Raw genomic sequence first — 23768 nt, forward strand, 5'->3', positions numbered from 1 at the left:
GTGACTCCACTGTTAATCTTCTTTATATTAAAGTTAAAATATTGGAAGATTTACTTAACCTTTGGTGGAGTAGCGTAACATCAGTTTAGATGATGATCTGCAAATAATTTTTGACGTGAAAGCGTTCGGGAGCATCTGGGTGCTTCTGCGAGGCATCTGGGTGCTTCTGCGAGGCATCTGGGTGCTCTGCGTGGCATCTGGGTGCTCTGCGAGGCATCTGGATGCTTCTGCGAGGCATCTGGGTGCTTCTGCGAGGCATCTGGGTGCTTCTGCGAGGCATCTGGGTGCTCTGCGAGGCATCTGGGTGCTTCTGCGAGGCATCTGGATGCTTCTGCGAGGCATCTGGGTGCTTCTGCGAGGCATCTGGATGCTTCTGCAAGGCATCTGGGTGCTCTGCGAGGCATCTGGGTGCTTCTGCGAGGCATCTGGGTGCTTCTGCGAGGCATCTGGGTGCTTCTGCGAGGCATCTGGGTGCTTCTGCGAGGCATCTGGGTGCTCTGCGAGGCATCTGGGTGCTTCTGCGAGGCATCTGGATGCTTCTGCGAGGCATCTGGGTGCTTCTGCGAGGCATCTCGGTGCTTCTGCAAGGCATCTGGGTGCTCTGCGAGGCATCTGGGTGCTTCTGCGAGGCATCTGGGTGCTTCTGCGAGGCATCTGGGTGCTTCTGCGTGGCATCTGGGTGCTTCTGCGTGGCGTCTGGGTGCTTCTGCGAGGTATCTGGGTGCTTCTGCGAGGCGTCTGGGTGCTTCTGCGAGGCGTCTGGGTGCTTCTGCGAGGCATCTGGGTGCTTCTGCGAGGCATCTGGGTGCTTCTGCGAGGCGTCTGGGTGCTTCTGCGAGGTATCTGGGTGCTTCTGCGAGGCGTCTGGGTGCTTCTGCGAGGCATTTGGGTGCTTCTGCGAGGCATCTGGGTGCTTCTGCGAGGCATCTGGGTGCTTCTGCGAGGCATCTGGGTGCTTCTGCGAGGCATCTGGGTGCTTCTGCGAGGCATCTGGGTGCTTCTGCGAGGCATCTGGGTGCTTCTGCGTGGCGTCTGGGTGCTTCTGCGAGGTATCTGGGTGCTTCTGCGAGGCGTCTGGGTGCTTCTGCGAGGCGTCTGGGTGCTTCTGCGAGGCATCTGGGTGCTTCTGCGAGGCATCTGGGTGCTTCTGCGAGGCGTCTGGGTGCTTCTGCGAGGTATCTGGGTGCTTCTGCGAGGCGTCTGGGTGCTTCTGCGAGGCATTTGGGTGCTTCTGCGAGGCATCTGGGTGCTTCTGCGAGGCATCTGGGTGCTTCTGCGAGGCGTCTGGGTGCTTCTGCGAGGCGTCTGGGTGCTTCTGCGAGGCATCTGGGTGCTTCTGCGAGGCATCTGGGTGCTTCTGCGAGGCGTCTGGGTGCTTCTGCGAGGTATCTGGGTGCTTCTGCGAGGCGTCTGGGTGCTTCTGCGAGGCGTCTGGGTGCTTCTGCGAGGCATCTGGGTGCTTCTGCGAGGCATCTGGGTGCTTCTGCGAGGCATTTGAATGGAGTGAGATAACGAATGTTGGAAGTCAGGAAATGAGAGTGACGAGCACTGGGTCAAGCTAAGCAATGATGTTTATGAACTGCTGTCTGCTGTTTATGGATTGCTGTCTTCTGTTTATGGATGCTGTCTGCTGTTTATGTATGCTGTCTGCATCAACGAGGCATTTGAAGCCTAGCTTTCATTGCTGGCTGGGGTGCTTAATGTACTCATCTGTAGCTGTGATCCGCGTATCTCTCGGTCGTCTTGTGGCACAATCATTATAGGAAGTCCTGTGCACTTCGCGGCGAACCCGTCGCTACCTTCACTCACAAGGGGCAATTGCTGTAAGCAGGAATCCTTTGAAATTACGTTTTTGTAGAGATGTAACTTTACTGATTCCTGGCTTACTCCGCTCCACCTGCCGTGGATGTTGGTATCTTGCAGCTCTTCTCCTTCCTTAGTGTTCCTGTTGAAGGTCCTTCCTGGACACCGAGAAGGTATACATTGTCCGGGAGAAAACTTTCCTGATATAGGGCTGCCATGAGGGGTTGATCTGCTGGTAACGAAATCGTTCTCAGGAGTGTCTGAAATATAACGTAAAAGTTTCAGCTATTAAAAAGATAATTACAAAATTGATTTTAGGTCTAAAATTTAGGTCTATAAATTCATTTTATGCCTGCTCTTCCCCCTTCTTTTCCACTGATATCTCCAGGCTTTTCCCATGCTTTACCCCGGTTTTTCTCTAGGCTACTTTCTGTTATTACCCATGCTCTCCTTGACTTTTCATCAGCTTTCCCATTGCTTTTAAAATCCCTGCTCTGACAGGCTCTTCTCTAGCCCTCTTCCAGTTTTCCAGCCTAGCCTGCTTCCATCATTTTTCCTGCTCTCCCCAGGCTTTCCAACACCTTTACCACAATATTTGACAAATAAACATTGGTCTGTGCACTTGCCATTAAGTTACCCACATGATAAAATGATCAGAATTAAAATTAGGGCCAGCATTCCCGGTGAGTCCCGGAGAGGTGTGGTTGTAGAGGAAGTCTTACCTGCATCACTGACCTCAGATGAGGACTGGAGTGCCAGGTCGTTAGAGTGATCGTCCTCGTCACTCTCTCGGGCACACTCAGACATGAAGCCAGTCGTCTCCGACCGCTTGTACCTGTGATGCAAGGAAAGGTATCAGTGTTTTAACATGACAGAGGGTTGTCAGAGAGCTTCCCACAGCTTTACTGCAGGTTGCCAGGGAGCTACCGCTAGCTATACTGCAGGTTGTCCCACTGCTAGCTATACTGCAGGTTGTCCCACTGCTAGCTATACTGCAGGTTGTCCCGCTGCTAGCTATACTGCAGGTTGTCAGGATGCATCCCACAGCTATATTGCAGGTTGTCAGGATGCATCCCACAGCTATATTGCAGGTTGTCAGGATGCATCCCACAGCTATATTGCAGGTTGTCAGGATGCATCCCACAGCTATAATGCAGGTTGTCAAGAAGCTTCCCACAGCTAAACTGCAGGTTGTTAGGGAGCTTCCCACAGATAAACTGCAGGTTTTCAGAGAGCTTCCCACAGCTAAACTGCAGGTTTTCAGAGAGCTTCCCACAGCTAAACTGCAGGTTACCATGAAGCTTCCCACAGCTTCAGTGAAAGTTCAGAGCTTCCTAAAGGAACTCAGAGAGCTTCACATAGATACAGTGAAGGATGTTATCAGGCTTCCCTAAGCTCTACTGCAGATTGTCAGACCGCTGCACGAAGCTACATTGCAGGTTATAACTGAGCTTCCTACAGCTACACTAGTAACTGTACTTTCTGCAGCTACTTTATTTCTACAAGTAAATGTACAAGGAATACAGACCATAGCTGACATCAATGACATACTGCTATATAGAAAGTCCCTTGTTATGAAGAGCATTTCCCGCAAATTGGGGAAATTTTGTCCCACGGTGCGACCCACACCAGTCCACTAACACCCAGGTACCCATTACTACTGATGGGTGAACATTGACAGCAGGTGTCTTATGGAAACACATCCATAAGAAAGCGCTAGCGATCGAGCTACGGGACACCTATGGAGTTCCCACCATTCGTATAATTTGCGTGAGTTTTATGTCGCAAGGATTTTTTATAACGGCCATATGTCGGTCTTGTGGATGGCTGCAGAATATTTAAGTCATGATACCTTCCTGTTGTTGACATAAGTACATGAATTAAAACGCTTAATATTATAATTGGTCCTGACTTCTGCTTTGGTGTGTCCATCGTAGGGTGTTTTATTTAGTTTAATATCTGCTATTATGCACCCCATACCCATCCTGCGGGTGGTAGTCGAAAGATTACAGAGGTACATAATGGGTCCAGGGACTGGGCCCCAAAAGTTTGATAGCTGAGCAACTTACGAAGGTAATGAAGTCACAAGTTACAAAGGTAATGAATCATGTAAGTAAATTTACTTACTTATATTTATACATAGTTGCAAATTATAAAGTAATGAGCAATTCACACATCCACACCCGGTGTAAGGTGTTTGACAGTCGTTGTTGTTGCTGTTAAGGTGTTCACTGCTACTTGGATAGGCTATTTAAAGTGTAGTAGTTTTCTGGGTCCTTTGAACTCACATTCTATATATTTACCATACATGTTCCTTTACAGTATACACATTGTATAAAGTATTCTCTCAATCATTCTTAAGTTCACAACATTGTTTTAGTATTAGTGACTTGAGGAAAAGCACTGGTTTTGTTTTTTAAACGTCACTGTTTAATTCTTGGTATATTTACATGTATTTCCTATTGCATTAAGCCTTTTTAAGTAAAGAATTTGTGCTAAATATTTTACCTTAGTGGCAATATTGTGGGAAATACTCGTATTGCGGCTTGCATTCACGTCTGTCGTTGGGATTCGAACTGTGGAATTTATTGCAATGGTATAGCTCGATCGGTAGCGCACTCAGCTCCCACACTGAGGTCCGGGGTTCGAATCTCCTCCGGTACGGCTGGAAAACATTAGGGACGTGTTTCCATAAGACACCTGCAGTCCCTGTCCCTGTTCACCCATCACTGTACAATGATTACCTGGGTGTTAGTGGACTGGTGTGGGTCGCATCCTGGGACAAAACTGACTTAATTTGCGGGAAATGCTCAGCATAACAAGCGGCTTTCTATATAGTAGTATGTTACTGATGTCAACTATGGTCTGTATACCTTGTACTTGTACTTGTAGAAATAAAGTATTATTATTATTATTATTATTATTATTATTATTATTATTATTATTATTAGTATTATTAATATACGTAATATTGTGAAAGTGAATAGGTACTTTTAATGTGTTTAATTCCTAATCCTTGAACAGTTGCTAGGTATTCTCTCCTTCACCCTTGACTGAAGATGTTCAGTTCCATAGCCTAGATATAATTAAGAGAATTATGGGTAGATCTTATATACTGGAACTAGAGGAGAGGTGCAGCAGTTGTAGACAGTGTCACAAGTGGGCGCAACCCGAAAGGGAAACTAGGATAAGCTATTAAGTTAGGCAAGGGTTGCACTAGAGTCGTAGTATTCAGTATATCCATTGTACCAAGGTTCCATAGTACTTCTGTGTTAGACACGTATTTTAAAGTACATTAATGTTGTCGATACCAGCGTTGATGTACAAGATACGAGTGAACCATACTGTTTAATGGGTTTGTTTGGTAGAGCTGAAACGCGGGTGGTTAATGATAAACGTCTTCGGAGGCTTCTTTGTTTATTGTTAAGTTGTGGTGGCTACACAGGCTTGTGTGTTGTGCCCATGGCCCGGGAGGGCCATCCCACGAGAGAGAGCTACTAGTAGGCCTTGTGTCTTCCTGCTAGGCCGCTGTGAGAGTGAGGGTGAGGCAAGGGCAGGCAGGCTGAAGTGACAACGCCTATAGGTGGCAGCACCAGCATGGCGCGAAATATGAACTAAGCTGGCAGACAGCATGGGCTGTCTGTGCAGACAGTACAGGCTGTCTACAATACCACGGGTGGGGTTAGAACCAGCGATCAAAGAATCATAAAACTCAACACCGACGTGTTAGCCACTGGTTAGCTGGTCCAGTTAGCTAGCTGGTCCAGTGGCTAACGCGTCTGTCTGGAGTTTCATGACTTCTGATCGCGGGTTCTAACCCCACCCGTTGTATGGTTTGTTTGCAATTGTGTCATTACGTCTGGCAGGAGTTTTTTTTTAATCCAGTACGTGATTTGTATTCCAGTCACTGTGCAAAAGATGTATAGGTCATTATAAGGTGTTAAAACCCTTAGCCTGGAAGAGTTGATAGGTGTTCATTTATTTAGCTTTGATTGATGGTGTTCACTGAGAGTTTAAAACCTATCAGAAAAAGCGTTCTCCAGTAAATCAAATGATCCTAGTTTATTGACAATGTCAATACAATTTTAGATTAGCTAGCACCTACACAGTCAATAGTTAAGATTTTGTAGAACCTTTCTTTTGTTATTGTATCATAATAAATTTGAAACCAATCAGAAGAGTCATTATTTATCTCACGCACAACAATGATTCCGAGTTTTTAACTAATTATTACTAAAACATTTCGCTTTCGTCATTTAGGTCATTATTGCTTCCCTTATTCAACAATTCTCTCTTATTACCCGGTTCATTAGTTATTTCTTCTATTTTAGGAATTCGAAGAGGTCCATATATGATTCTTTATATTATCCTTCCGCAGTGACACCCATCTATATCATCTCTGGAAGCTGACTCCTTCCTCGGGCATTTTTCACTTGCACTCACAAGACGCACGCTCACCAGTGACAACCAGTAGTTTCAGAGCAGTATTGTATGCACTGTTTTGTTTACATACGCCACACAGCTTCTTTTGGTCAAGTCTTAGACATTTGGGTATCTTTATTCTGGAAAAACTTCGCCAGTTAGTGGCTTCTTCAGTCCATTACAGAGAAGGGAGGAAATTGAGGAGGAATTTGAGGTAATTAGTCCCTCAGCCTGGTGTTGATGTGTTCAGTCCCTCAGTCTTGAGGAAAGTACAATAAATACGTGGAGATGGGGCTTATATACTACAGAAAGATGAGGTGAAGCAGTGGTAGCCAGAGTCACTAGTGGAAGTAGTTCGAACCATTAATAATAATAATAATAATAATAATAATAATAATAATAATAATAATAATAATAATAATAATTTTATTTCTACAAATACATGTACAAGGTATACAGACCATAGCTGACATCAGTGACATACTACTATGTAGAAAGCCCCTTGTTACGCAGAGCATTTCCCGCAAATTACGTTAGATTAGGCAAACTTTGAAGAATTCCATGCATGAAGATTCCAATATGTTGCTGTGTCTAACGACTTCCACAATTCTCTGGATTAGAATGAAAAAGTCACTGGCCGGCTAAAACGTTTCCAGATTAAAAATACCCGTATGTTGCAAAAGTGTCTCATTTATCACATTATATGTTAACTATGTCACCTCTTCAGCTTGAACAAAGACGTCACCATATGTCTGGCTTCCAGACTTTCTGCACTTTCGATGTCCGTGAATTTCCTTGTAAAATTTCTATCCATTAGATGCCAGAGGTTAAGTCACTGGCCTGACTTAATGACCATCGTGCATTTTTTAATCAAACCACAATTAAGTTCCTGGTCGATCTCTTCTAAATTATGTAGTTGAAGGAAATATTGTTCCTGCTACAGCATACTAATGACAAGACTCGCATGTAAACATCTCATGTTGAAACAGTCAGTGTCTCTCTGTCAGAAGCGTCTAGCCTTGTTGACAATCAGACACCTAATTCATTGATTGTCCTGTTGTCAAAGAGCTTGCAGAATTCCTGTTTGATCATTTCTGAAGTTCCAGGTGTCCTCACTCTGACTGCTTGTCTCTTACAAAGTTCCATTTTCGACACTTTGTCAAGTACCCAAAACTTGCTTATTGGACCAGAGTTATCTTTCCTCGTCAGGAGAATAATTAAACCATTTGTTCCACTTTTCCAGTTCCTGGAAACCCGGAAACCCGGGAACCTGGAAACCCCTCTGCTTTGTTGTGGTAATATTCACATATTGTATATTTTAGTGATATTAATAATATTATTAATATACTATTTCTACTACTACTGTAGTTACTACTATTACTACCCTGCCTCAAACTTTTTTTTTTTCCAACAATATAGATGCAGGAAATTTTAAAAAATAAAACGTAATCGAAATATATAATTTATTTTCAACAGCTCGCTAATCTTACGAGAGATTTCCATCAGTAATATATTTTGTTAGATTTTTTGACATTCATTCCAAAGTTGTCAACAGTTTTCCACCTCCACGAACATCGACACCATGCCTAACCCTTCTAGGGTAGGGTAGGTGCCTGAGCCCGAGCCTTTAGCTCGCAAGACTGTCATTCCCATTAGCCCCCTTGGGGCGGGGATGGCAGACCAGAGAGGCCTAGCTTGTGGCTAGGCCTGGGGACAGTTGGTCCCAAAGATGAGGAGGTACTTGTGCCTCCTCCCATGGGAGACTTAGGTCTCAGACACTCCCTAAAGAGGGAGCCAAAGCCGGGCCACCACTTGGAAAAGGCCCGGGCCGGGAGAATACCGGCTAATATTTAATAATAATAATAAATAAAACCTCCACGAACAACAGTTATGGAGAAAATACCGATTAATTGTTTTCTGTCATTTTATAGTCAAAATTATAAATTTTACACCTCAACGAATACCTAATCTAGGCTGTTTAAAAAGCAAGGAATGTATATTAATTATCAACGGCATGAAAACAACGGAGACGCTCACGTTTATATGAATTATTTAGCATCCAAAGCGCCATTCTGCAATTTCTACATTAAATAATGTTAATTTGGCGGCAATCTGGGAGTGTATCCAGTACTAAAGTGGAACATAAATGTTGCCTCTTTCTCGAGAAAGTTTTTTATGCTAATCGTTTGTTTCAAGTAATGAACAATCAACTCCTTTTTGCAAATTTTTCAGTTACCCCAAATTTGGCCATGACTTATATCATATATCTCGTGTTAAAACCCTATTTCTAATTCAAAATGAAGACAGAAACCAACATTACAAACCAATTAAGTTCTAAAGCTTCCTTCCCAATAAACACCTGACATTCCTGTGACATAGTATTCTTACCATACCACAGGTGGGGTTAGAACCCGCGATCAGAGAGTCACAAAACTCCAGACCGACGCGTTAGCCACTGGACCAGCCAGCTGGCTGGTCTAGTAGCTAACGCGTCGGTCTGGAGTTTTATGACCCTCTGACCGCGGGTTCTAACCCTACCCGTGCTATGCTATGTTTACAATGGTGTCATTACGATTTCGTGAGTCATAGTATTCATGTAAATAAATTTTTAAAAATACACTTTAATTGACGTTTCTACCTAGAAAATTGCACTTGACGTGTGTTCATTAAGTATTTAAAGAGAGCATAATACACCTGATAGTGATAAATTATAATAGTGATTATCTTAATAAGTGATTTATTACATCCTAAATCTTGTTAAAATTAACATAAACATAAAACAATGCATGGAAAAATATAAGGAAAAAACATTTGGAATAAACGTTTAAAACAGGTCCAGAAAAATACAAGCAGATATTTCATAAGAAAATAGTTAAATTTCATTGATTAATTAACATTAAGAAATGGAATTTTAATTATCATCTTCCTGAAGTCAGAGGAACAACAAGATCTGAGTTAATTTTGACTAAACTCACAATATAAAATGTCTCAAGCCACGATGATTGTTGGATTGTTGGAGTTACTACTACCGGAATTTTGTTATGCAGGAGTGACGGTAATCAGTTATAAGTATGTATTTATTTCGTTAAACTTATTTTTAGAAAAGTTAAATGACTTTCCACCAAGTCATTGATTTATGACCACTTTTCCACTTCGTTTAATTCTGTGATTTTCTCTTAACATTAATTTATATAACATAACATCTCTCAAAACATTACCTTAGAATGTACAGTATATTGTACGTTATGTTTTGGTAAAGATATACCAAAACATGATTCTACTCCCAGCACCCGGGTTTAGGTCAGGCTCGTCTGGTGCTTCCCTGGTCAACCAGACTCAAGTAATCGTAATGACGATTAATAAACCAGGGTACGGGTGGGGTTTGAACCCATGGTAGGTGAGTTGCAAAACTCCAGGCCAATGCATAAACCACTTGGCCAGCTGACTATAATATGATTCATCCAACTAGGTATGTTTCTATACACCACAGGGAGGTTAGCATGGGCCACCACTGTGACCACAAAGGCAAATTTTTACAGATGAACCTCCCACTAGGGTGGCAACGGCGAACGCTAGCTGAGGTCAGTGGTCACGTGTGATCATACCTGCCTAAGCTCTTGGGAGTTAGCGTGGGCTGTTACCAAGCACCATGGTTTGTTGTAGTGTTTTAGAATCTCAGGTTCAAGTGTTGAAGAAGGAGATTCTACTTCTTCAGGAGGAAAATAGGAAGCTGAAGCTTCGCATAGATGAGTTTGGGAGCGAGTGTGAGAAGGATTTAGCTGGTAAGGTAGGAATGGTCGCCAGCAGTGATAGTGGCAGCCGCTTTAAGTGGCAAGTGGTTCACAGTTCAGGAAGAAGGAAGATGAGGAGAGTAATAGAGAAGACGTGAAGGTCGGAAATCGATTCTCTGTTCTCCAAGACGAGTGTACTTCAGTGGTTAGTGAGGTTGAAGGTGCCACTGATTCCCCTGCTAATCAAGGTAAGAATATTTTAATAGTAGGAGATTCTCCGGTAAGATATATGGACAGTGCATTTTGTAACAGAGACAGAAAGGTCTGACAGAGAGTGTGCCTTTCTGGAGCTGGTGTTGGTGACATAGTCAGCAGGTTGGATAATATTATGGCAGGTAATGGGAACAAGCCCATTATCTGTCTTAGTGCTGGGGGTAATGACATTGGGAAGGGCAGGAGAGAGGAGCTGCTGGATAAGTACAGGTCAGCCACAGAAGTAGTTAGGTCTAAGGGAGGGATCCCAGTCATATGTAGCATCTTGCCTAGAAAGGGAGTAGGCAATGAATGGATGTCTAGGGTAATTGGTATAAATTATTGGCTAGACAGGTACTGCAAGGAACTTGTAATCCCATTCATTGATAACTGGGATCTATTCTTTTGGCAAACGTGATATGTATGCAAGGGATGGGGTTCGTCTCTCTGGGGATGGAGTGGTTGCATTAGCCAATTCGATCGAGAGGGTAATTGATGACTTGTCTTGGAATTTAAACTGATAGATCATAGAGGTATGGGTGTTTGTGGGAAACAATCAGGCTGCAGCATTAGGATTAAAAACAACAGTTATTACCAGGATACCTCAGGGATATGTTTAAAAGGCAATATTCAAAATAAAGTTGCTAGTAATGACAAATCAATTGATCAACAAAGAGAGATAGCAGAGGGCAACGAGCGACTAGCACCCTAAAGGTTTACTATACAAATAGTAGGAGTCTAAGAAATAAGATAGATGAGCTAAGATTACTTGCAAGTATAGGTAATATAGATATTATTGGTATAACAGAGACCTGGTTCAACCTGAAAGATAGAGAAATGCCTTCTGAATGCAACATACAGGGTTATAAACTATTCCACACTGATAGGATCAACAGGAAGGGTGGCGGAGTGGCAATGTGCGTCAGAGAAAAATTAAATTGTTGTCTTAGACATGATATAAGATTAGAAACATCGAACACAGAATCTGTTTGGCTACAGTTTCTCGAGGGACGTGACAAATTAATTTTGGGTGTGATTTATAGGCCCCCAAACCTTGAGAGGGAGGGCATTATGCTGTTATGGGACGAAATTCATAAGGCATCTAGATATGAAAATGTTGTGATAATGGGAGATGTTAACTTTAGACAAATTGATTGGAACAATATGACAGAAAATCTTGAGTCTAGTGACTTTCTTGATATGGTTCAGGATTGCTTTTTAGAACAGGTTGTGACAGGACCAACTAGAGGAAACAATCTGCTTGACTTGGTTCTTGCCAACAAAGAGCCACTAATTAATAATCTTGAGGTTAATGATGAGCTTGGGAAAAGTGATCACAAATCACTTAGTTTCAATATATCATGGAATTACCCAGATAACTGCAGTCAAATCTCCGTCTCAGATTTTCGCTTGGCCGACTTCATGGGACTGAATAATTACCTGGGTGGGCTAAATTGGGATGTCCTGACTATGGGTCAGGTAGGTGATCTTGGTTGCCAATATGACGTTTTCCAGAGCATAGTTCTAGCTGCCCAGGCAACTTTTGTTCTGAGTAGGGAAATTAGATCTAACAAAAATGATCCCAAATGGATGAACAATAGATTAAAACATCTCATTGGTCAAAATAGAGGCATTTATAGGCATATCAAAAAAGGGGATGAGCAGTTAAGAAATCAATATATCAATTAAAGAGAGGAATAAAAAAAAGAATAAGAAAAGCAAAAAGGGATTATGAGGCTAAGGTCGCAAGGGATTCAAAGACTAACCCAAAAGGGTTCTTTCAGGTATACAGAAGTAAGATTAGGGACAAGACTGGCCCACTTAAGAGTAACTCTGGTCAGATCACTGACAGTGACAAGGATATGTGTGAAATTCTCAATACCTACTTCCTCTCAGTTTTCACCCAGGAAAATACTAGCGATATTCCTGAAATAATAGATTATGTAGAACAGGATGATAATAAACTATGCACGATTGAGGTAACTAGTGACATGGTCCTCAGACAAATAGAGAAACTAAAACCTAACAAATCCCCAGGTCCTGATGAACTGTTTGCAAGGGTGTTAAAGGAATGTAAAGAGGAATTTACAAACTGGCATAGTGCCTAATAAGTGGAAAATGGCAGGTGACAGGTCCTTGGCTTCGAACTATAGACCAATAAGCCTTACCCCCATAGTGGGAAAATTTATGGAATCAATAATTGCCAAAGAAATTCATAGCCATCTTGATAGGCACAGATTGATTAATGAATCTCAACACGGTTTTACAAAGGGGCGTTCCTGTTTTACGAATTTACTAACATTTTTCACTAAGGTGTTTGAGGAGGTAGATCATGGTAATGAATATGATATTGTGTATATGGACTTCAGTAAGGCTTTCGATAGAGTTCCACACCAGAGGCTATTGAGGAAACTTAAGGCACACGGAATAGGAGGAGAAATTTCTTCCTGGGTAGAGGCATGGCTGGCAAATAGGCAGCAGAGAGTTTGCATAAATGGGGAGAAATCAGAATGGGGGCAGGTCACAAGCGGTGTTCCTCAGGGGTCAGTGTTGGGCCCGTTGTTGTTCACAATTTACGTAAACGACATAGATGAGGGAATAAATAACGACATAAGCAAATTTGCTGATGACACCAAAATAGGCCGTCCAATTCATTCTAATGAGGACACTAGAGCACTCCAGGATGATTTGAATAGACTGATGCAATGGTCGGAGAAGTGGCAGATGCAGTTTAATATTGACAAATGCAAAGTTCTAAATGTTGGAGAGTTAAATAACCATGCCACATATAAACTAAATAATATAGATCTTAATACTACTGATGGGGAAAAGGATTTAGGAGTTCTGGTTAGCAGTAATCTAAAACCAAGACTACAGTGCATTAGTGTTCGCAGTAAAGCTAACAGTATCCTTGGCTTCAAATCTAGAAGTATAAATAATAGGAGTCCTCAGGTTGTTCTTCAACTCTATATATCCTTGGTTAGGCCTCATTTAGACTATGGAGCTCAGTTCTGGTCACCGTATTACAGAATGGATATAAATGCTCTGGAAAACGTACAGAGGAGGATGACAAAGTTGATCCCATGTATCAGAAATCTTCCCTATGAGGATAGACTGAGGGCCCTGAATCTGCACTCTCTTGAAAGGCGTAGAATTAGGGCGGATATGATCGAAGTGTATAAATGGAAAACAGGAATAAATAAAGGGGATATAAATAGCGTGCTGAAAATTTCCAGCCAAGACAGGACTCGCAGCAATGGTTTCAAGTTGGAAAAATTCAGATTCAGGAAGGATATAGGAAAGCACTGGTTTGGTAATAGAGTTGTGGATGAGTGGAACAAACTCCCGAGTACAGTTATTGAGGCTAAAACGTTGTGTAGTTTTAAAAATAGGTTAGATAAATACATGAGTGGGTGTGGGTGGGTATGAGTTGGATCTGACTAGCTTATGCTGCTGGGTCTAGTGCCGTGCTCCTTCCTTGAGTGGATGTGACCAGTCTGGGTGGGTCATTGGGCTTATCCGGGGGAGGAAGACATAGACCTGCTCCGCATGGGTCAGTAGGCCTGTTGCAGTGTTCCTTCTTTCTTATGTTCTTAAGTCCCCTCAAAGCCATCAGAAACCATAGAACGGATGGGGTTTAGGGAGGACTTGAGCTAGAGTTCGAAACAACCACCTTGGTGGGAGATTCATTTGTATAAACTTGCATTTGTGGTCACAGTGGTCGCCTATGCTAACTTCCCAATGGTGTATGGAAATATACCTAGCTGGGTGAACCTTACTGTACCCAGCTGGCTCAATGGCTTATGTAAAGCTCTGCCCTTATAGAACTCAATTTCAATAGCTTCAAACCGTACATGTTCAGTGGTTTTGCTAACCAAACTGTTGCTGTTAACCCACAGATCCATCATAGCCTGGTTGATCTGGCATCTGCTGGAGATACTTGTCCAGTTTCCTCCTGTTCCAGCAGTGTTTCTGATATCTTCTGGTAAGATGTTGCAAAATCTAGAGCCACGGACGTTAATACAATGTTCACTTATTGTACTCATGGCGCACCTGCTTTTCTCTGGGTTTATGTTACACTTCCTCCCATATACCTCACTCAAGTATGTTTTTATAATAGTGTGCAGATTAGGGACAGTAATCTCAAGAACGTTCCATGTATATATTATCATGCATTTCTCTCTAGCGCTCCGGTGAACATCAGGGCTGGAGAACTGAACGCCTCAAATTAGCTTCCTCCGTTGTCTCTACCTTGATGACGCAGTGTTAAAGAGATGATAAAATATAACAGTCTCACCTGCAGTAGTTGCTAGATCTGCTATGGTAAAATGAGACCTTCTCGAAGCGTTTCTGGTATTCAGTCGACGTGTGCTGCAGTAGGAAAGTATAAAGATTAAAGCATCCTCTTATTGACTTGTGAGTAACAAACAAGGTTAAATAACAATAAAAAATCAATTTAAATCAAAGCAAATCAACCAACAAATTCCTGAGAAAAATAAGTAGTCTAGTTACGCTCGAGATCCAAGGCAACAGAAGAGCAAACTTTTCAAGACACACATGACTTATTCTTACAAAGAACAACATCAACATGAATCAAAATACGCAATAACTTAATTAGTATTTAGGGACTCGCCTTCAGCAGGAACTTTATTACTACTGAAGGACTTACCTTAAGTAAGAAATTAGTAATAGCGAGAAATGATGGACGCTCCCTGGCCTGGTACCTCCAGCAGCGCCTCATAACTCTCTGGAAGGGCTGTGGACAGTTCCTGGGACGACCCAACGTAGTGTAGCGTTCTACAACCATTCTAATCACCTCGTCGTTAGTGTGGTTCTGTAACAACATTGTTCAACCTTCCTCAGATTAACTTCACATACTTTCAGAGTAAATATGCAATAGTCTATACTCTCTGTATATTAGCAGACATACACATGGATTTATATGTATAGGATAAATGCATAAGTTATATAAATACTGTGATTAGTTAAGCTGAATAAGAAAGGTATGTTAATAAACTAACTTTATCTAAGTAAATAAGGGGTGATTACTTTGACAAATGCAAAGTTGGATTTCCCTACCCTGAAATCAATTGGGCCAGGGCCTTAATGGGGCCAGGGCCTTAATAGGGCCAGGGCCTTAATAGGGCCAAGGCCTTAATGGGGCCAGGGCCTTAATGGGGCCAGGGCCTTAATAGGGCCAAGGCCTTAATGGGGCCAGGGCCTTAATGGGACCAGGGCCTTAATAGGGCCAAGGCCTTAATGGGGCCAGGGCCTTAATGGGACCAGGGCCTTAATAGGGCCAAGGCCTTAATGGGGCCAGGGCCTTAATGGGACCAGGGCCTTAATGGGGCCAGGGCCATAATGGGGCCAGGGCCTTAATGGCCCCAGGGCCTTAATGGGGCCAGGGCCTTAATAGGGCCAAGGCCTTAATGGGGCCAGGGCCTTAATGGGACCAGGGCCTTAATGGGGCCAGGGCCATAATGGGGCCAGGACCTTAATGGGGCCAGGGCCTTAATGGGGCCAGAGCCTTAATGGGACCAGGGCCTTAATGGGGCCAGGGCCTTAATGGGGCCAGGGCCTTAATGGGTCCAGGGCTTTAATGGGGCCAGGGCCTTAATGGGGCCAGGGCCTTAATGGGGCCAGGGTCTTAATGGAGCCAGGGCCTTAATGGATCCAGGGCCTTAATGGGGCCAGGGCCTTAATGGGGCCAGGGCCTTAATGGGGAGAGGACCTTAATGGGGCCAGAGCCTTAATGGGGCCAGGGCCTTAATGGGACCAGGGCCTTAATGAGGCCAGGGCCTTAATGGGGCCAGGGCCTTAATGGGGCCAGGGCCTTAATGGGGCCAGGGCCTTAATGGGGCCAGGGCCTTAATGGGGCCAGGGCCTTAATGGGGCCAGGGCCTTAATGGGGCCAGGGCCTTAATGGGGCCAGAGCCTTAATGGGGCCAGGGCCTTAATGGGTCCAGGGCCTTAATGGGTCCAGGGCCTTAATGGGGCCAGGGCCTTAATGGGTCCAGGGCCTTAGTAGGGCCAGGGCCTTAATGGGGCCTGGGCCTTAAAGGGGCCTGGGCCTTAATGGGACCAGGGCCTTAATTGGGCCAGGGCCTTAATGGGGCCAGGGCCTTAATGGGGCCAGGGCCTTAATGGGGCCAGGGTCTTAATGGGGCCAGGGGGACCAGGGCCTTAATGAGGCCATTAATGGGGCCAGGGCCTTAATGGGGCCTGGGCCTTAATGGGACCAGGGCCTTAATTGGGCCAGGGCCTTAATGGGGCCAGGGCCTTAATGGGGCCAGGGCCTTAATGGGGCCAGGGCCTTAATGGGGCCAGGGCCTTCATGGGGCCAGGGCCTTAATGGGGCCAGGGCCTTAAAGCATAAAAAAAGAATTCGTCTTCAACATATTAAAAAACACTAAGTCCCCCCTCCATACAAGAAAATCTTCCATTCTCACTTATCTGTTTTATTTAAGATCAAATATTTTTAAGTGAAATAAGACGCAGAAGAAATTACAAATTTCATTATTCTATTAATTATAAAAGCTGAATTAATATAAATTATTGTAGTCGTTGTTATTGTGGTCGTAATGTGTGAGGGAATTACAGGTCGTGTGTTGATCACCAGGTCGTGTGTTGTTGATCACCAGGTCGTGTGTTGTTGATCACCAGGTCGTGTGTTGTTGATCACCAGGTCGTGTGTTGTTGATCACCAGGTCGTGTGTTGTTGATCACCAGGTCGTGTGTTGTTGATCACCACGTCATGTGGTGTTGGTAATCATTACAACTTTCATCAGTCACCAAGAAACACAAATTAAGTAAGCTACACCTTATGCGCGGATTAAACTCGCGGAGAATGAGTCGTGAAACTCCAGGCCAGCGCGTAACCCACTGGGCCACCGACTCACTCGCCACGAGTTCACTTGCCCGCCCGTGGTGTGGCTTGTTTCCAATCGTGTCATTACGATTTTGTGAGTCACGAGACAAAGCACTCAAGTAAATCTGACTGAATACTAAGTGTCAGTACTGGATGTTGTTCCTGGCACAAAAATCAAGTTGTCTCAGCCAAGTTTACGATACATCAAACGCATTTAATTTATCGATGCAATTCACTAGTGTACTTTGATTATTTAAACAAGTATGGAAGTAAACTTTTATTGTCCAGAATATACCATTGACAAAGATACAAATATGTGTAAATGCGTCATCTGTGATGGGAGAGGGATGGGTTTGTGTTGAGGATTTACCTACCTGGAGTCTATCTGGAGAGTATACCGGGGATCAACGTCCCCGCGGCCCGGTCCAAGACCAGGCCTCCCAGTGGATCACGGCTTGATCAACCAGGCTATTACTCTTGGCCGCACGTAGTCCAAAATACAAACCACAGCCCAGCTGATCCGGCACCGATTTGAAATATCTATCCAGCTCCCTCTTGAAGGCATCCAGGGGTCTATTGGTAATTCCTCTTATGATTGGTGGGAGGCTGATGAACAGTCTTGGGCCCCGGACACTTATTGTGTTTTCTCTTAGTGTACAAATGGCGCTCCTACATTTCATTGTGGGTATTTAGCACCACCTGCCCAGTATTTTACTTTCGTAGGGAGTAAGTTCTGTGTGCAGATTATGGACCATTCCTTCTAGGTTTTTCCAAGTGTAGACTATGATATATTTGACGTGTTTGATGGCATGAGTTAGACTGGTGATGAGGCTGAGTTAGGTTGGTGATGGTGGTGAGTTAAGTTAGTGATGGAGACAATTGTGTCTTGTAAGACTGTAGTGAGTCTTGTAAGACTGTGGTGTGTATTGTAAGATTGTAGTGTGTCTTCAAAGACAGTAGTGTGTCTTGTAAGACTGTAGTGTGTCTTGTAAGACTGTAGTGTGTCTTGTAAGACTACAGTGTGTCTTGTAAAACTGTAGTGTGTCTTGTGAAACTGTAGTGTGTCTTGCAAGACTTGGGTGTGTCTTGTAAGACTGTAGTGTGTCTTGTAAGACTGTAGTGTGTCTTGCAAGACCGTAGTGTGTCTTGTAAGACTAGACTGTGTCTTGTAAGACTAGAGAGTGTCTTGTAAGACTTTAGTGTGTCTTGTAAGACTGTAGAGTGTCTTGTAAGACTAGACTGTGTCTTGTAAGACTAGACTGTGTCTTGTAAAACTGTAGTGTGTCTTGTAAGACTGCAGTGTGTCTTGTAAGACTGTAGTGTGTCTTGTAAGACTGTAGTGTGTCTTGTAAGACTGTAGTGTGTCTTGTAAGACTAGACTGTGTCTTGTAAAACTGTAGTGTGTCTTTTAAAACTGTAGTGTGTCTTGTAAAACTGTAGTGTGTCTTGTAAAACTGTAGTGTGTCTTGTAAGACTGTAGTGTGTCTTGTAAGACTGCAGTGTGTCTTGTAAGACTGTAGTGTGTCTTGTAAGACTGTAGTGTGTCTTGTAAAACTGTAGTGTGTCTTGTAAGACTGTAGTGTGTCTTGTAAGATTGTAGTGTGTCTTGTAAGACTGTAGTGTGTCTTGTAAGACTGTAGTGTGTCTTGTAAGACTGTAGTGTGTCTTGTAAAACTGTAGTGTGTCTTGTAAGACTGTAGTTGTAGTGTGTCTTGTAAGACTGTAGTGTGTCTTGTAAGACTGTAGTGTGTCTTGTAAGACTGTAGTGTGTCTTGTAAGACTGCAGTGTGTCTTGTAAGACTAGACTGTGTTTTGTAAGACTGTAGTGTGTCTTGTAAGACTGTAGTGTGTCTTGTAAGACTGTAGTGTGTCTTGTAAGACTGTAGTGTGTCTTGTAAGACTAGACTGTGTCTTGTAAAACTGTAGTGTGTCTTGTAAGACTGTAGTGTGTCTTGTAAGACTGTAGTGTGTCTTGTAAGACTAGACTGTGTCTTGTAAAACTGTAGTGTGTCTTGTAAAACTGTAGTGTGTCTTGTAAGACTGTAGTGTGTCTTGTAAGATTGTAGTGTGTCTTGTAAGACTGTAGTGTGTCTTGTAAGACTGTAGTGTGTCTTGTAAAACTGTAGTGTGTCTTGTAAGACTGTAGTTGTAGTGTGTCTTGTAAGACTGTAGTGTGTCTTGTAAGACTGTAGTATGTCTTGTAAGACTGTAGTGTGTCTTGTAAGACTGTAGTGTGTCTTGTAAGACTGTAGTGTGTCTTGTAAGACTGTAGTATGTCTTGTAAGACTGTAGTGTGTCTTCTAAGACTGTAGTGTGCCTTGTAAAACTGTAGTGTGTCTTGTAAGACTGTAGTGTGTCTTGTAAGACTGTAGTGTGTCTTGTAAGACTGTAGTGTGTCTTGTAAGACTGTAGTGTGTCTTGTAAGACTGTAGTGTGTCTTGTAAGACTGTAGTGTGTCTTGTAAAACTGTAGTGTGTCTTGTAAGACTGTAGTTGTAGTGTGTCTTGTAAGACTGTAGTGTGTCTTGTAAGACTGTAGTGTGTCTTGTAAGACTGTAGTGTGTCTTGTAAAACTGTAGTGTGTCTTGTAAGACTGTAGTTGTAGTGTGTCTTGTAAGACTGTAGTGTGTCTTGTAAGACTGTAGTGTGTCTTGTAAGACTGTAGTGTGTCTTCTAAGACTGTAGTGTGTCTTGTAAGACTGTAGTGTGTCTTGTAAGACTGTAGTGTGTCTTGTAAGACTGTAGTGTGTCTTCTAAGACTGTAGCATGTCTTGTAAGATTGTAGTGTGTCTTGTAAGACTGTAGTGTGTCTTGTAAGACTGTAGTGTGTCTTGTAAGACTGTAGTGTGTCTTGTAAGACTGTAGTGTGTCTTGTAAGACTGTAGTGTGTCTTGTAAGACTGTAGTGTGTCTTGTAAGACTGTAGTGTGTCTTGTAAGACTGTGTGACTAGCTCCCTTAAGGTATACTGTACAAATAGTAGGAGTCTAAGAAATAAGATAGATGAGCTAAGATTACTTGCAAGTGCAGGTAATATAGATATTATTGGTATAACAGAGACCTGGTTCAACCTGAAAGACAGAAATGCCTTCTGAATGCAACATACAGGGTTATAAACTATTCCACACTGATAGGATCAACAGGAAGGGTGGCGGAGTGGCAATGTGCGTCAGAGAAAAATTAAATTGTTGTCTTAGACATGATATAAGATTAGAAACATCGAACACAGAATCTGTTTGGCTACAGTTTCTCGAGGGACGTGACAAATTAATTTTGGGTGTGATTTATAGGCCCCCAAACCTTGAGAGGAAGTGCAGTAAGCTGTTATGGGACGAAATTCATAAGGTATCTATATATGAAAATGTTGTGATAATGGGAGATTTTAACTTTAGACAAATTGATTGGAACAATGTGACAGGAAATCTTGAGTCTAGTGACTTTCTTGATATGGTTCAGGATTGCTTTTTAGAACAGGTTGTGACAGAACCAACTAGAGGAAACAATCTGCTTGACTTGGTTCTTGCCAACAAAGATTCACTAATTAATAATCTTGAGGTTAATGATGAGCTTGGGGAAAGTGATCACAAATCACTTAGTTTCAATATATCATGGAATTACCCAGATAACTGCAATCAAATCTCTGTCCCAGATTTTCGCTTGGCCGACTTCATGGGACTGAAAAATTACCTGGGTGGGCTAAATTGGGATGTCCTGACTATGGGTCAGGTTGGTGATCTTGGTTGCCAATATGACGTTTTTCAGAGCATAGTTCTAGCTGCCCAGGCAACTTTTGTTCCGAGTAGGGAAATTAGATCTAACAAAAATGATCCCAAATGGATGAACAATAGATTACAACATCTCATTGGTCAAAAGATAGGCATATATAGGCATATCAAAAGAGGGGATGGGCAGTTAAGAACTCAATATATTCAATTAAAGAGAGAAATAGAGAAAGGAATAGGAAAAGCAAAAAGGGATTATGAGGCTAAGGTCGCAAGGGATTCAAAGACTAACCCAAAAGGGTTCTTTCAGGTATACAGAAGTAAGATTAGGGACAAGATCACTGACAGTGATAAGGATATGTGTGAAATTCTAAATACCTACTTCCTCTCAGTTTTCACCCAAGAAAATACTAGCGATAAGCCTGAAATAATAGATTATGTAGAACAGGATAATAAACTATGTACGATTGAGGTAACTAGTGACATGTTCCTCAGACAAATAGAGAAACTAAAACCTAACAAATCCCCAGGTCCTGATGAACTGTTTGCAAGGGTGTTAAAGGAATGTAAAGAGGAACTTAGCATACCTTTGGCTAATCTTTTTAACATATCACTACAAACTGGCATAGTGCCTGATAAGTGGAAAATGGCAAATGTAATACCTATTTACAAGGCAGGTGACAGGTCCTTGGCTTCGAACTATAGACCAATAAGCCTTACCTCCATAGTGGGAAAATTTATGGAATCAATAATTGCCGAAGTAATTCATAGCCATCTTGATAGGCACAGATTGATTAATGAATCTCAACACGGTTTTACAAAGGGGCGTTCCTGTCTTACGAATTTACTAACTTTTTTCACTAAGGCGTTTGAGGAGGCAGATCATGGTAATGAATATGATATTGTGTATATGGACTTCAGTAAGGCTTTCGATAGAGTTCCACATCAGAGGCTATTGAGGAAACTTAAGGCACACGGAATAGGAGGAGAAATTTTTTCCTGGGTAGAGGCATGGCTGGCAAATAGGCAGCAGAGAGTTTGCATAAATGGGGAGAAATCGGAATGGGGGCACGTCACAAGCGGTGTTCCTCAGGGGTCAGTGTTGGGCCCGTTGTTGTTCACAATTTACATAAACGACATAGATGAGGGAAAAAATAGCGACATAAGCAAATTTGCTGATGACACCAAAATAGGCCGTCCAATTCATTCTAATGAGGACACTAGAGCACGCCAGGATGATTTGAATAGACTGATGCAATGGTCGGAGAAGTGGCAGATGCAGTTTAATATTGACAAATGCAATTTTCTAAATGCTGGACAGTTAAATAACCATGTCACATATAAACTAAATAATGTAGATCTTAATACTACTGATTGCGAAAAGGATTTAGAAGTTCTGGTTAGCAGTAATCTAAAACCAAGACAACAGTGCATTAGTGTTCCCAATAAAGCTAACAGAATCCTTGGCTTCATATCTAGAAGTATAAATAATAGAAGTCCTCAGGTTGTTCTTCAACTCTATATATCCTTGGTTAGGCCTCATTTAGACTATGCTGCTCAGTTCTGGTCACCGTATTACAGAATGGATATAAATGCTCTGGAAAACGTACAGAGGAGGATGACAAAGATGATCCCATGTATCAGAAATCTTCCCTATGAGGATAGACTGAGGCCCTGAATCTGCACTCTCTCGAAAGGTGTAGAATTAGGGGGGATATGATTGAGGTGTATAAATGGAAAACAGGAATAAATAAAGGGGATGTAAATAACGTGCTGAAAATTTCCAGGCAAGACAGGACTTGCAGCAATGGTTTCAAGTTGGAAAAATTCAAATTCAGAAAGAATATAGGAAAGCATTGGTTTGGTAATAGAGTTGTGGATGAGTGGAACAAACTCCCGAGTACAGTTATTGAGGCTAAAACGTTGTGTAGTTTTAAAAATAGGTTAGATAAATACATGAGTGGATGTGGGTGGGTGTGAGTTGGACCTGACTAGCTTGTGCTGCTGGGTCTAGTGCCGTGTTCCATCCTTGGGTGGAGGTGACCAGACTGGGTGGGTCATTGGGCTAATCCGGGGGGGGGACATGGACCTGCTCCGCATGGGTTAGTAGGCCTGTTGCAGTGTTCCTTCTTTCTTAAGTTCTTATGTTCTTAGTGAAAAGCGGTTAGAGAGAGAGAGAGAGAGAGAGAGAGAGAGAGAGAGAGAGAGAGAGAGAGAGAGAGAGAGAGAGAGAGAGAGAGAGAGAGAGAGAGAGAGAGAGAGAGAGAGAGAACAAGAACACATCCTGCTGTTGCTAAGTAAGTCTTGAAGAAGGTTTAAGAGGTACGCCACTATCTATAACATAAATCTGCACAGGCAAATCAGTTGGCAAGTGGAACGAATCCACAAGTGGGACATCTCTAGATGGGAGGCTGACACAAAAATAAATTTTTCATAATATAGAGTGGGCTCCAAAACTTGGTGGTCCTTGGTCAAAGACCAACATTGTTATTCACCTGATGAAATTATTCCACCTCTAAATCGGCAGGATGGGATCGTCTCTACCAGCAGGCAGGAGAAACCTGACCTCTTTCCCAAACACTTTGCTGCCAAGATGCAAGTTCCTGATCCAGTCAGGAACCCTCCTTGGCTTGCCGCAAGAACTGTGTCAAAGTTGCCGGTGGTGACATTAAGGCAAGATGAAGTGTATCTTCTTAAATTGCTGGACTGAAAAAAAAAAGACTGTGGGTTTAGACAAAATGAGCCCAAGACTGCTGGGTAGATGTGCAGACCAGCTAGCGTCAGTTCTACCTCGTATAGACGCCATTTCAATGTTGTCTGATAATCTGCTGTTATCGCTAGTTAAACAGTCTCATTGTTGCTGTTTTTCCTTACTTTTCTTCTGACATATTTGAAGAATTCTTTTGGATTATCTTTCGTTAAATTTGTCCTTTTGCTGGACCTGTTTTTTTATGGTCTACGTCTACGAGGTCG

At 42.8% G+C, this 23768-nt stretch overlaps 1 protein-coding gene across 1 annotated transcript in view; it reads right to left on the reverse strand.

Moving 5' to 3' along the window:
* Window positions 1-1369: 1369 nt before the first annotated feature.
* LOC128690675 (insulin-like peptide receptor) overlaps window positions 1370-23768 on the reverse strand; it is a 646235-nt gene continuing 623836 nt past the window's right edge. The window contains exons 26-29 of the mRNA XM_070088152.1: window positions 14878-15042; window positions 14506-14579; window positions 2526-2638; window positions 1370-2063 (exon numbers count right to left, since the gene is read on the reverse strand). Of these exons, the coding sequence (XP_069944253.1) occupies window positions 1672-2063; window positions 2526-2638; window positions 14506-14579; window positions 14878-15042 (744 nt within the window). The 3' untranslated portion in view covers window positions 1370-1671. The remainder of the gene's footprint in view (window positions 2064-2525; window positions 2639-14505; window positions 14580-14877; window positions 15043-23768) is intronic.

Source organism: Cherax quadricarinatus, chromosome 24, assembly GCF_038502225.1.
Source record: "Cherax quadricarinatus isolate ZL_2023a chromosome 24, ASM3850222v1, whole genome shotgun sequence".
Classification (NCBI taxonomy): domain Eukaryota; kingdom Metazoa; phylum Arthropoda; class Malacostraca; order Decapoda; family Parastacidae; genus Cherax; species Cherax quadricarinatus.